The sequence below is a fragment of the Mauremys reevesii genome, linkage group 11, assembly GCF_016161935.1.
Source record: "Mauremys reevesii isolate NIE-2019 linkage group 11, ASM1616193v1, whole genome shotgun sequence".
Lineage (NCBI taxonomy): Eukaryota > Metazoa > Chordata > Testudines > Geoemydidae > Mauremys > Mauremys reevesii.
Genome location: NC_052633.1, coordinates 14,939,993 through 14,954,665, shown reverse-complemented (window position 1 = coordinate 14,954,665; position 14,673 = coordinate 14,939,993). Strand labels below are relative to the sequence as shown.

The 14,673-nt window shown below is 44.8% G+C and overlaps 1 protein-coding gene across 4 annotated transcripts in view; it reads left to right on the top strand.

Annotated features, from left to right (window-relative positions):
* UNC80 (unc-80 homolog, NALCN channel complex subunit) overlaps nucleotides 1-14,673 on the top strand; it is a 187,089-nt gene that overhangs the window by 30,301 nt on the left and 142,115 nt on the right. For all 4 annotated transcript variants that reach the window (XM_039494666.1, XM_039494664.1, XM_039494667.1 and 1 more), the window contains exons 8-12: nucleotides 819-1,080; nucleotides 6,776-6,910; nucleotides 7,946-8,168; nucleotides 8,980-9,120; nucleotides 12,339-12,607. In XM_039494666.1, coding sequence (XP_039350600.1) covers nucleotides 819-1,080; nucleotides 6,776-6,910; nucleotides 7,946-8,168; nucleotides 8,980-9,120; nucleotides 12,339-12,607 — 1,030 coding nt within the window. The remainder of the gene's footprint in view (nucleotides 1-818; nucleotides 1,081-6,775; nucleotides 6,911-7,945; nucleotides 8,169-8,979; nucleotides 9,121-12,338; nucleotides 12,608-14,673) is intronic.

Genomic DNA, 14,673 nt, shown 5'->3' with positions numbered 1-14,673 from the left:
TATGCTTAAGTGCTTTCTTGAGCAAGGATGCTTTCCTGAACCAGTGCTTTATCCCTGGATTCAAACCTCTCTGTCAGCCCAAACAGAATCAGTTACTTAAGCATCCTGGTAACTGGAAAGTAGCTTAGAGTTCTGCAGATGCGAGGAGAGTGGAAGAGGCCTTAAGACTCTGTCTTTAATGAGCTGGTGGATTTTAAGCCTGTCAGTTGTTGTTAGTGCAATTGAGTCTCTGTGGCGAGTGACAACTTCTGTCTCTTTCTCAGTCTATAACCATTTCCTAGTGGCCGTTAATGGAGCATCATTAGTGTTGGTCTCTGGGGTGACTTCTGTTCACCAAACTGGAGGGTAGCACAGCAATAGTTTCCGTCTACAAGAGGAAGACTAATTAGGTGGTGCCCTAGAGGGAATGATGAAAAAGCAAACATCCAGGGTATGTCTACACAGCAATAAAAGGGCCACAGCTGGCGTGGGTCAGCTGGCGTGAGTCAGCTGACTCAGTCTTGCAGGGCTCGGGCTCTGGGACTATAAAATTCAACTGAAGTGTTGACATTTGGGCTTGGGCTGGAGCCTGGGCCCTGTAACCTGGCAAGTGGGGAGGCTCCAGCCTGAGCCTGAACATCTGCCCTGCAATTTTTAGTCCTGTGAGCCCAAGTCAGCTGACCCGGGCTCTGAGACTCTGTTCCGTGGGCTTTTTATTGCAGCATAGACCTGCCATAAGTGTCTTTCTGGAAGGAACCTTTAGGCAGAACTCTGCACCTCTAGGGAAAGTATTAGCCCTAGCTGATTTCTAATGCTTCTCCTTTTATTATTTGGAACAGGGTATCATTGGTGATCCCACCTTGCCAAAAGTCTCGCTATGCCACCTATTTTGATGTGGCAGTACTGCGCTGTCTGCTGCAGGCACACTGGTCTGAGGAGGGTACACAGTGGTCTCTGATGTATTATCTACAAAGACTGAGACATATGCTGGAGGAGAAGCCAGAGAAGCCACCTGAGCCAGAGACCATGCACCTGCCCAGGCCCCGCAGCAGTTCCATGGTAGCAGCAGCACCCTCTCTGGTGAACACCCACAAAACTCAGGTAAGAGACCATCATTTAAAAGTAAGCTTGGTAACTGTTTACAGTCATGGCAGGATTAATAGTGATTCAGCACTTTGGTTTTAATTATATCATGAACTGTGGGGAAGTCACTTGTAACATCGGAAATGTCCATATGTGGATTGCATAGATAGTCTTATTGCACTGGAATTCAGCATTCAGGCCTGATTTAACTATATACCATACTGATCCAGACTAACATGGCTACCCCTCTGATACTATACTATACTATTGTTATCCCAAGAGAAACCAAAAGAATACGTATCACAGTCTCAGTACAGCACTCTCCTTGAAACAAAAAACAAGACTCAAGACACAAGATCATCTTCTTTAAAACGTTGCAGCAAACAGCACACAGTGCGGTTGGAGCACAGCAAAGTAAAGACTTTTCAGAGTGTCCATCAAACATCATAATAGATTGGGACCTGTTACTGTTTCTGTAGTGCTGTGCTTTCATATTTACACTCCCCCCGCCCCTTGCAGCTGCTTAAAGTAACCACTTGCTGTTGTGCTTGTAATTTTCCGAATGCTAGTGCAATAATAAAGTTGTTGTTCAAAGGTTCTCAGCACAGCAGCAGTGTGGATGGATGTGTTATTTGCATCAGCTAGACTTCACACTGGAGGTCTGGAATCAGTGTTTCTGTACATGACAGGAGATCCCCTGGCAATGTAGCAAGATCTGCCTCTCCCAGCTTCACATTTTCAGATCCTACCTGGTTTTTAAGTACTTTTTCTCCTACAGGAGAACCCTTTACTCTGTTGTTCTTTATTACCATCTTTGTTAAATCCATATGGTTATTCACAGTTAAATGTAAATGTATTTTACTTTGCTGGTTGGTTGTTTTTTGGGGGTGGGAGTATGTTGGGAGGGTGTCTTTTGGTCATTGATGTGAGGGTTCCATCCAGAACAGCAGGTTTTTTTCAAGGTTAGACTAGATTGCTAAAGGTGACTCTCATCAGAGTTTCATACATTTTGTCATGCTACATGGAATCGGAGTCCCTCTTAAAATGAAGGTGTTTAATAAACAAAGCAGCTACAACTTCCACACAGCTGGAGTTTCAGCTTTGTCTCCCTTATTCACCAGGGACCACGCCCTGTCTGGAGCTCTATACAGCAGTGGTTTTCAACCTTTTTTCATTTGCGGACCCCTAAAACATTTCAAATGGAGGTGCAGACCCTTTGGAAATCTTAGACATAGTCTGCAGACCCCTAGGGTCTGCGGACTGGAGGTTGAAAACCACTGCTATACAGCACATAGCGACATCTAGTGGCTGATTAATATTCCCCAAGTAAACATATTATGCATGAGTATGTCAGTAACTGAGGCAGTTGTGATGGGTTTAGGCTTCTGAGGCACAGAGAGGGAAGAAGTTATGTTCTTCTCTGTTTTTCTGCCTACTTGGCATTTCTTTCTCTCTCAGGAAGGGTCTGTGGGCTAAGAAATCATTAACTAGTGAGTGAGTCATGGTGCTAAGCTGAAAAAGCAGGCTAGCAGTATATTTCTTACGTTTATAGCAGGAGCCCCATCAAGTTGCATTCTTCCTCTGCTTTTATTTAACCCAAGTTATTCTTTTCCAATAGAAAATCAGGATTTCAGAATAAAGTATTGGGCATCCATGCTCAGACAGTGCAAATTCACAATGTCTCCCCTAAATTGGTTCTGAGTTCATGGCCTCTCATTAGGGCTTCTTGCTGCAATATAGGGGAGACCCACACTTTTAAAGTGAGAGCACTGTGTTTTATGATACGTTGGTCTTCTTCTCTATCATCTGGTCCTTTTGTTATCATTAACTGATGTTAGACATGGCAAAAGAAAGAACTGCACAGAAATCAGCTCAGGAACAGGCAAGTAAGTAGGTTTAGTGATGAAATGCAGAGTGTATAGAAAAGATGTGGGGTTGCCATGTAACCTCTTCCACCTTCCTAAGCCTTAGCATGTCTGTCACACAGACCATTTGTATGTGAAATACTATTTAAAATATAATTCTGGTGCATATCACAGCAAACTTGTTCTGATCAACTGGTTATACTGTTATTTATCTAGAGAGAAAATCTCAGTTCAGACTTTAGCGGACTGAAGGATATATTTAATATTTCATGTAGCAAGCAGTGAATGACATACCCTGTTCCCTGTTGCAAAGCAGAATGGCAAATGAATGAAGGCGTATGAATAAAACAAATACCTTCTCCCTGCCTCTAGTAGGTGGTGTAATCAACATGTATTTCAATGTAAGGAAAAATCTTTAGTGCACCTGTATGCAGTGAATCTAGCATAGGGATGGAATTAGGAAATGAAAACCTTGAGGGCTTTCAAAACTGTACAGCTTTGCAATAACACTGCAGGAGCTAAGAGCAAAAACTTAAACCTAAAAACAGCAAAACTGCAATGACTAGATGAAACTCTTGGGTTTAAATTACCATTACAAGTGTAATACTCAGAAGCTGATAGAAATACTAATGAATTGGTAGCTAAACAGCCCGGCCGATGCAGGGCAATAGGAGAAAAGATATATAGGAACAGCCTCTAAACAATTTTGTGGGTTTTCTTATTAGCCACATCTTGATCAAATGATCTGCTATGATGGTAACCACATTTTTAACTAGTCTTCAACCAGAACATTAGACTAATTTCTTAAAATAGGCCATATCCCATACTATATAGTAAAGCTGACTGTGTAACTCAATTCACATAGAGTGGTTTGTTTGAATAGGTGATTGTGAGCTCTTCAGCGCAGGGGCCATGACTGTGTGTTTGTACAGTGCCTAGCACAGTAGGGACCTGATTTTTGATGGGTCCTTTTTGCTACCCCAATACAAATAATACAGTGATTTCATCACTAACTCACAGTGATGATAACCCTGAGTTAAATTTGTGTAGTGCCTTCCATCCACAAGGATCCCCAAGCACTTTGTAATTCAAGAGCCTGATCCTGGAAACTGCTGATTGCCCTCAGCTGCTACTGATGTTAATAGGAGTTCAGAGTGCCCAGCACCAGAACCAAGCCCTGATTACCTTTTTATTGGATTTACTCTGTCATGTGCCACTTGTAATCTGCAGTCAATTTTGCAGACGGTTTTAAGAGCACATGCAAAACTCCATGTGTCCAATTTGGCCAAATGTCAGTTGTACTGTAATAACTCTCTCCCTGAAAAAGAGCTCTCTCCTTAGGCGACTCCCTCGAACCTGTATTAACACATGAGCTCTACAAAGCAAGGCTTTGGAGCTGTGCTCCGGCTCCGCTCCAGCTCCGGGCAAAAACCTGCAGCTCCACTGCTCCGGAGCTGCTCCATGCTCCAGCTCCAGGCTCCGCTGCAAAGCCCTGCTACAAAGTGCCCTGGTTTTTATCACATGGGGGTGTGGGGAGTGAGTTACTCAGTGGAAGGCTGGCAAGCGAGAATGCCCTACTCGGGGCATAAAACTGTAGGGGTTACAGGGATCTTTAAAGCTGGAAAACAATATGAAGAGAAAAGGATCTCAAGGGCCCAGTCCTGCAAACACTTAAACACACGCGTGACTCTACTAATGTGAATAGTTCCACTGACTTCAGTGGGATCAATCACATGAGTAAAGTTACACACATGCCTATGTGTGTGTAGGACTGGGCCTAAAGTAGCCAGGACCTGAACCTGTTACTGTATAGAAATCACTTCACCCCCCACTGAAGTGCAACCACCTCTGGAGTGACCAGCAGGATTTCTTTTAACATCATACAGCAGCATTACACACTAGTTCTGGTGGGGGAATGAAGAGACTAGCCTCTCCAGTTGAAACAATAGGGTGATATGTAGGCAGGCAGAATGGAATTACCCGCATGGGATTTGATTATGTCACAGGAGCTAACAGCCCCGCTCCCGTGACAAGTGCCAAACAATCTTTATTGACCACAAGTGGACAGGACCAGGCTTTATGTTTCCCTTGAAGGATGCCACCTCCTGCACCTCCTTCTTTACCATCATATAGCTATAGCAGCTCAGGCTCAAGAGAGAAACCTGCTGAGTTTCCAGTCCACCAAGGGGTTTGGATGCCTAGGATGTTTTGAGGCCTGAGGCTTTTAAAAAAATAAAGGGGTAGCAGTAAGTAAAGATACACAAGTAAAGATATCCCAGAGCACCATTGCTGGAATTAAGAATGCTCATGGCAAACATCAGCTTTGTTTTTTATTCATTTAAAGAAGCCTGAGCCTACAAAAAACATTTAATACAATGATAAAAATGTATGTATTTGTACAAACCAAGTAATTCTTAACGTTATTTAGAAGGAGAGGGTTGTGACAATGCTGCTCATCACAATCCACACGCTAACTCGGAAACATTAATGCAGTGGTTCTCAAACTTTTGTACTGGTGACTCCTTTCACATAGCAAGCTTCTGAGTGCGACCCCCTCTTATAAATTAAAAACACTTTTTTATATATTTAACACCATTATAAATGTTAGATGCAAAACGGAGTTTGAGGTAGAGGCCCATATAGTAACCCCCCATATAATAGCCTCATGACCCGCTGAAAGTGTCCTGTCCCACAGTTTGAGAACCCTTGCATTAATGTATTTTGGATGTTATTGGTATATTTCATGAAAGTAACACTCGCTTCTTATACAGCATTTTTTAGTCATAGATTTCAAAGCACTTTATAAGGGAAGATAATTATAATTATCCACAGCTGTATACTGGTGAAACAACCTGCCCAAGCTCATACACTATGCTAGTGTCCTAGCTAGGAGTAGACTGCATGTCTCCTGACTCCCAGTCCAGTGCACTGCTTCCTGCCATTGATGTTTTTTGTGGTGGCAAAATGTTTTCATTTTAAATGATAAACTATTTGAACTAATCATCCATCTCTGAATCTCTAAATATATTTAACCCTAAAATGTGAGAGTGGAGTTTTGTCTGATGGAATTAAGATTCTTCTCCTTTGGAGCTGTCCTTGGATGGGACTGAAGTAGATGATTTAGTTCAGGGGTGGCCAACCTGTGGCTCTGGAGACACATGCGGCTCTTCAGAAGTTAATATGCAGCTCCTTATATAGGCACCAACTCCAGGGCTGGAGCTACATGTGCCAACTTTCCAATGTGCTTGGAGGTGCTCACTGCTCAACCTCTGGCTCTGCCATAGGCCCTGCTCCCACTCTACCCCTTCCCGCCCCTTCCCCTGAGCCTGCCGTGCCCTCACTCCTCCCCCTGTCCCCCAGAGCCTCCTGCATGTCACACAACAGCTGATCGGGAGGTGCGGGGAGGGAGGGGAAGGCGCTGATTGGCGGAGCTGCCGGTGGGTGGGAGGTGCTGGGAGTGGGGGGAAGCTGATGGGGGGCTGCTGACGTATTACTGTGGCTCTTTGGCAATGTACATTGGTAAATTCTGGTTCCTTCCAGGGACAGCTCCAGGCACCAGCACGCCAAGCGCGTGCTTGGGGCGGCAAGCCACGGGGGGCGCTCTGCCGGTCGCCGCGAGGGTGGCAGGCAGGCTGCCTTCGGCGGCTTGCCTGCGGAGGGTCCGCTGGCCCTGTGCAGGACCCTCTGCGGGGGCAAGCCGCCGAAGGCAGTCTGCCTGCCATGCTTGGGGCGGCAAAATGCCTAGAGCCGCCCCTGGCTCCTTCTCAGGCTCAGGTTGGCCACCCCTGATTTAGTTGCTTACTTGCTATTTCTATTTGTGTATGTTTTTCTTCTTTTGGGGAGTGAAGGATCTCACAATGAAGTGCAATGAGGAGGAAAAATCACTAAGCACTGAGGCCTTTGCTAAGGTGTCACTCACCAACCTGCGCAGGCTAGCTGTGCCAGATCTCTCCACAGACCTGGGAATGAACATCTTTAAGAAGGTGAGTAGCACAGTAATGTGTTTTTGCTTTACCTACAATCCAATGCCAAAACGCATACCATGTATACAACTGTTAAAAGCTTACACTGAGTCTATATTTAGGTTGAACCTAAGGTGCACATTTGTTTTTTTCTGATGGACATGTTATGTATCCATGTATGGTAGATACATGTATGTATTAATATTTACTCTATGGGCCCAGTGCTGTAATCTGTACTCATATCAAGCATTATTGAAATCAATGGGAGTTTTCCCTAAGTGGTGGTAGTTTGCAACCAGATCCTCAAATTACATTAATCAGAGGAGCTCCATCAGTTTCAATAGATCTGTGCTGGATCTGAGTCTAAATCTGTAAAGCACTATCCCAGGAAGGCCCTTGCCATGCTGTTGAAGGTTATACAAACAAATTAAGATGCATAATATAAAAAATTAAACAGATTAATCAAACAAGGGGATCCAGTGCAAAAAAAAAGGGAGAGAAATGGGAAAAGAAAATAAATATAGGTCCAACAACAGTAATAATGAAATTTTTGAAATTATAAAACTGGAGAGATGGGTTGAGACAGATGTCAAGGGAGATAAGTCACCACTGTAGCATTTCCCATAGCAAAATGTGGTTGCCCTCCCACAGGGCCGGCTCTAGCTTTTTTGCTGCCCCAAGCAAAAAAAAAAAAAAAAAAAAATGGCGGCCAGACTGCCGCCGCCCGAACTGCCGAAGCAGGAAAGGGGAAGAAAAAAAAAAAAAGCCACCTGGACGCTGCCACCCCAAAAATGGATGGAATGCCACCCCTTAGCATGTGCCGCCCTAGGCTGGAGCCGGCCCTGCCCTCCCAACATGTGGTGCACTGGTGCGGTCCTTAAATGTGGGTGGTGCTGAAGTGTAGATACCCATCGTGGACAAAGGGCTAGAGTGGGGGAATGTAGGATTGGGCTCTGCATGCTTGTCCTTCATCTGTTTGTGTCCTTCTCCTCTAACTGTAGCGAAATCCCTGTAGCCTCTGTCTGGCTCTAACGCCCCCCCCTCTTCCTTCTGCAGTTTAAGAGTCGCAAAGAGGATCGAGAGCGTGAGCGCAAGGGTTCTATTCCTTTCCACCACACTGGGAAAAAACGGCAGCGAAGGATGGGAGTGCCCTTTCTGCTCCACGAGGATCATTTGGATGTGTCACCCACTCGCAGCACATTCTCCTTTGGCAGCTTTTCTGGGATTGGAGAGGACCGGCGCAGCATTGAGAGAGGAGGATGGCAAACTGCCATACTAGGTGACTGATGGGAAAGGATTAATATTGCAACCCTGTATTCTGATTAATTGTTCTGCCCCAGAATGTTCCAAGAATAGCAGAGTGGAAACGGAGGCTTTTTATTTCTCCATCACTCTCTGGAACTGGAAAACAGCCCTCCCTCTTAGTGGCTGGTTATGTCCTTTGCCCTGAAATGCGGATTGCCACACCTGTTGTAGAAATGGCATAGTCTTTCTGCCAGCTTCTAAGGTGAAGCTCATTGTTGTACTGACTGCTGACCTTGCATGAGTATGTTTAGGTCAGATTGTTTCTAATAATTAAATAGGACTTGGGCAAAACATATTTCCAGTCAGTCCCAGGAGACTGACCCTCTCCTCCCCTGCCTTACTCCTGGCATTAGTGGGAGTTTTGCTTGAGTAATTAGATGTACGCTCAGGCTATGTCTACGCTATAGACCTTACAGCGGCACAGCTGTACCACCACGGGAGAGAGCTCTCCCATCATCAGCATAATTAAACCACCTCCAACGAGCGCATGAGCTTTATCAGCAGAAGAGCGTCTCCTGCTGACATCGCGCTGTCCACACCAGTACTTTTGCCAGGCAAATTTATGTCGGTCGGGGGTGGTGGTGTGGGGGGGAGGCAGTGTTCACATCCTTGACCGATTAAAGTGCTAGTGTAGACAAAGCCTAAATAAGGATTTTCCACTTTGGCTCAAGTGAGATCTGGACTTCTGCTAATCTCAATGATCCCCATTCCCACACCTCAACTTCCAGCCTGCACGCGTTCCTTAGACTTGCAAACTAACTATCTGTTTTGTGTGTTCATCCTAGGGAAGTTCACCAGACGGGGGAGCTCTGACACCGCTACGGAGATGGAGAGCCTGAGTGCTAGACATTCTCACTCTCATCACACCCTGGTCACTGACTTGCCTGACCACTCAAACAGCCACGCAGAGAATACGGTCAAAGAAGGTGTGTCAGATAGAGCGATGAGCAAATACCGCATTGGAGTGTGACTGTCAGGAGGCTGAGATAGTTTTATTTTTTAAATTTATTAATATCTGCTTAATCCCCTCTTTCCATTTCTGTTTTTTCTATATATCTCATTATTTCTTCTTTTTGTCCTATTTAGGATTATTATTATACTCTCTTACAAAGGACATGCCCCCACTTCTAAGGTGGGACACAGCACCTTTTTAACAGTGTACAGGAACACTGCACAGAAGTTTAGGGCAGGAAGTCAGTCTTGCTAACTCTTGTGATTTCATTTTGTGTCTCACAATATTTGGTGGTTTTCTGAAAGACCCTTCTGCTGGAATCAAAAGATTGCATGAGAATCTCAGCTTTTGCCTTATTTTTAAAAAGTTCATTTCTAACCCACATGATTTCAGGGAAAAGCTCGAAAAAAATGAAGCAAGTGAAACCCTAAAGGCCCAAGAAATAGAAGGCAAGGAAAAAGAACCCAGAATTTGGCTTAAAAAATCATCAAAGTTTTTTAACAATAATCTCATGATTGTTTTTGCACTTGACTGATGATTTTTGAGCACTTGGGGTTGACAGTTCTGGGAAGTTGATAAAAGTGCTGTATCCATTTAAAATGGCAAGAGACATAAAGATAGGAAGATTGTAATTGTTCCTATCAGCATATGGCCACCCCATCAGAGCTAAGACCCCCTCCTCTTACAATAACAGAATTGGCTACCAATAGAACAAGAGCATTTCCCTATAGAAGGGCTGCTAAAATTATACAAGACACCTCAGTCTTAACAGGCTGGCACTCTTACTAATGAGAAGTTTTCCTGCCTTAGGGTGGGAAGGGCAGGAATCAAGCATAGACAGCTGCTGCCTCCCTTTTAGCCACGTGCAGAAAAAATTTAAGCCTTCCATTGGTCATTGGTACAGTAGAACCCCAGAGTTATGAACTGACCAGTCACCCAAACACCTAATTTGGAACTGGAAATACGCAAACGGGCAGCAGCAGAGACAAAAACAAAAAAAGCAAATACAGTACAGTACTGTGTTAAATGTCAACAACTAAAAATAATACAGGGAGAGCAGTATTTTCTTCTGCATAGTAAAGTTTCAAAGCTGTATTAAGTCAATGTTCAGTTGTAAACCTTTGAAAGAACAACCATAATGTTTTGTTCTGAGTTATGAACAACCTCCATTCCCGAGGTGTTCGTAACTCTGAGGTTCTGCTGTACTCAGATGGCCCCCATCACTGCAGTATCTGAGCACCTCTCCATTTTTATCCACAGAACACATCTGTGAGGCAGGAAGTGCTGTTATCTTTATTGGTGGAGAGTTGAGCAAAGAGAGGCTATGTGACTTGTCCAAGCTCACAAAGGATGTTAGTAGCAGCACAGAAAAATGAATCCAGGTTGCCCAGGCTCTAGGCTAATGCCCTAACTACTGGGTCATCCTTCCTCTTCCATTGTCATTTGAACATGTTCTTCCTATAAAACATAAAATACAAAATCCATTAATCCTGGAAAGGAAAGGGGGTCTATTCCCATGCAGATAATTAACTCAGTGGCAATCCACTCTCACTAATATTGGTGGGACATTGGCCACCTCTGCGTAGGAATTTGTCCAGTTATTGAAGCTCTGTGTTTTATTTGTTCTGACTTGATTAGCTAATATTTTTATTTTTGTGCAGCCACAGTCCAAGGTACTAGTGAGCTTTGAAGATTTTAGCAAGGAGAGAAACAGAGTTGGCCAAAAAGTTTAAAATTTGAAATTGCAATGCAATTTTTCATTCAAAATTTTGATGTGCAAAAGAAAAAAAGAGAAGATTATAGTTTTTGTGAAAATGTCCTCCAAATATTGACCCACTCTTCACCCAGCCCTACACTAAAAGCATGTTTTAAAGGAATAAAGGGAAACAATGCAGTTCTTAGCCATAGAACTGAGTGCTTGAGTCATTCTGCTCCAGACAGGGCTCAGGGAGGGTTTGCGACACAACACTTCTCACTAGATAACATCCTGACCACTGCTGCAACATGGGATTCTGGACATAGCCCCTAAGAGAAGAACCTGAGTAGCAAAAAGCAGCTGTTCCATCTAGGCACCTGATCTAATTTCTGCCACTGCTTCCACCTGTTTTGCCCACAGTCATCACTTCTCTGGGTCTCCCTGCATCCAGTCTCACTCAGATGCTGAATACATTGCTCAGCTGGGTCCATAAAGATGGAGGTGTAGAGCAGGTTGTCACCACCATCCTGAAGGCACCATATGCTGAGCCTCCTAATGGCTTGATATGCCACTGAGCCTCCGGGGCAGACCCAGTGCAGATCTCAGACTCAGTGGAATTCTTTTCTTCGTTTAGTTCATTTGAGCCCCCAGATTCCAACTGGAGGCCTGGCACAAAATGGTTTGGTATTAGTTTTAAACATGGCAGGCTAGCTAGTAGCTTGCAGCCACAGCCCTTCTTGGGGAGCAGATTGAAGTGCCTCCAGGACCAGGCTGGGAGCACAGCTGCTGCTGCACCCTTTGGAAAGATGGAGTATGCAGTTATTGGATCCAGCTCTGCTGGCTTCTGCGGGGGTGGGTTGAGAGGACAGAGCCTCGCTCCCCCTGTCTCCTTTGAGAGGCTCTTATGCTTCTTAGTGCTTGTGGTGTTGCGCCTGCCTGCTGCTCCCTGCACAGGAGCACCGTCTTTTACCTTACACCCCCATGCTGAATAGGGCACTATCTATCGGTGAATGAGCTACCAGGCCACACAGCTCGTAGAGGAAGATGTATTTGGGTGGCATGAAGTGAGCATTTGGGATTCATTTTCCGAAGTCACTCTCTGAACAATTCTGAATAGCCTCAGAAAGGCTGGATTTGTGTCAGTTCAAATCCAGCGTAGGCATGTCTCCCTCATCTCTGGTGCTTACACATCTCAGTCAAAGCTCTCCTCTCCAGGCTGCTCTGCAGATTCCTCATGTCTGAGCTGCATTCGTTCTGGGAGCATTTTGCCATGCACTAGGTCAGCTCCGTATCTGAAAGGCTTACTAAAAGTTGGAGAGCTGTGATGCTCACATTTCTAATTGATCCCTAAGATACTTATGTGCTGACATATTTAGAAATTAAAAAACAAATTACACTATTGCCGGTGGCACTAATTACAGTAATCAGCACAGCCTGAATGGGTAATTTTGTCATTAAAACGGGAAAGGCCAAGATACTTGTTTTCTGTCTTACAGTGCGATCCCAGATTTCTACCATCACTGTGGCCACCTTCAACACCACCCTGGCCTCATTCAATGTGGGCTACGCGGACTTCTTCAGCGAGCACATGCGGAAGCTGTGCAACCAGGTGCCCATTCCAGAGATGCCCCATGAGCCGCTGGCCTGTGCCAATCTCCCACGGAGCTTGACTGACTCCTGCATCAATTACAGCTGCCTGGAGGACACAGATCACATTGATGGCACCAACAACTTCGTCCACAAGAACGGCATGCTGGATCTTTCGGTAATTGGCAAAGGAACAAAAAAAGCTTCAGCTGTCTTCTGTCAATGCAGCTGTGCCATTGAGCTAACCTGAGTTTTTTTCCATAGTCTCTTTATATACTTATCCATTCCAGCACTGCAGAAAGGTCATTCAAGACCAGTAGGGTACATTTGAAAAATATTGAAGGGTGTAGTCTTTCAGGTAATGCAACTTCTATTCTTCTTAATGAGAGTAATACATGTGCACCAAGGGAGAATACACCCATAAAGTTCTGACTGAAAACTAGGAAAGCAAAAAAATTTTAACAGAGAATGTTTCCTTCTCTTTCTTCTCATTTATGATCCTTCCTCTGGCATGCTAAAAGGCTTGTCAATTGTTCGGAAGCAGAGAATTCCTCAAGTAACCATCTCTCCTCTCACTGCATCTGCCTTACAGATCCTTGCAATTGGCTCTAATGAAAAGAGAGATCATTTCAGTGTACTTGCTGAAATGAATCCTTCACATTTAGCAGAATTTAGTAAGAATTAAAATTAACAGAAGTAGTCAAGCACATAGGTATCTGCTTTGCAGATCCTAACATACTCAGTGATACAAACACATAGTAAGAGATGGTCCCTGTCAGTTGGGAGGGGAAGTGACTTGCCCAGGTTTACACAGTAAGTCAGTGGCAGAACTGGATTAGAACCCAAGTCTCCTGACCTGCGTTCCTGTGCCCTACCCAGTAGACCATGAGTCATTTCCTAGTGCTAATACAGAGGTTTCTGCCATTGGACAGCAGATAAGATCTTCATGAGGGACGTAGACTCCCTTGAAGGGAGAGAGATTCATCCATGTCAAAATTTCAGTAAAGCCCATCACCATCCCGGCTCTGGCAGATCATTACGTTCTTCCTTCTGTAGAGTGAGTTAGTGAATCCAAACTCTCACATTAGCCAAGGGAGAAGAAGACATTCAAAATCAAACCCTTGCATTAAAAATATTCACTGCTTCTTGGAATGTTGTCCTCCTTTGGCCACTGTGACTGACCTCTCCTGGTTTTCATTCCCTCCTCTCTAATCACTCCTTCAGCATGTCCTTAGGAGGATCCTCCTCATCCTCCCCACCAGCTTTCTGGGGAGGTTCCACAGGGCTCTGTCCTGGGTCCCCTTCTCTTCTACCTCCATACTTTGCCTCTGGGCAATCTCATTCGCAAACACAAATTCAACTGCCTTCTCTGTGCTGATGACTCACAGATCTACCTTTCCACTCCAGACCTTCTCTCCTTCTGCCCAAACTAAAATTTCAGCCTGTCTCACAGATGTGGCCTTGTGGACGTCTAGGCATTAGCTCAAGCTCAACATGGCTAAAACTGAGCTCTTAATCTTTCCACCCCCACAAGAACTTCCCCCTCTGCCTTCTCAACCACTGTGAACAACCCCAACATCCTGCCTGTTGCTCATGCCCATAACCTGGGTGTCATCTTTGACTCAGATCTCTCTAAGGGTCTTCACATCCAGGCATATCTAAACCTTGTGGATTCTTTCTGAATGACATCTCTGTGATATGGCCTTTACTTTCCATCCACAGAGCTGAAATTCTTGTCCAGGCTGTCAGAGTCCAGCATCTCAGTGACTGCAATGTCCATCTCTCAGCCCTTGGTAAATGCAATCTTGCCCTGCTCAAGTTTGCAGATGACACTAAACTGGGAGGAGTGGTTGATACGCTGGAGGGTAGGGATAGGATACAGAGGGACCTAGACAAATTAGAGGATTGGGCCAAAAGAAATATGATGAGGTTCAACAAGGACAAGTGCAGAGTCCTGCATTTAGGATAGAAGACTCCCATGCACTGCTACAGACTAGGGACCGAATGGCTGGGCAGCAGTTCTGCAGAAAGGGACCTAGGGGTTACAGTGGACGAAAAGCTGAATATGATTCAACAGTGTGCCCTTGTTGCCAAGAAGGCTAATGGCATTTTGGGTTGTATAAGTAGGGGCATTTCCAGCAGATTGAGGGATGTGATCATTCCCCTCTATTCAGCACTGGTGAGGCCTCATTTGGAGTACTGTGTCCAGTTTTGGGCCCCACACTACAAGAAGGATGTGGATAA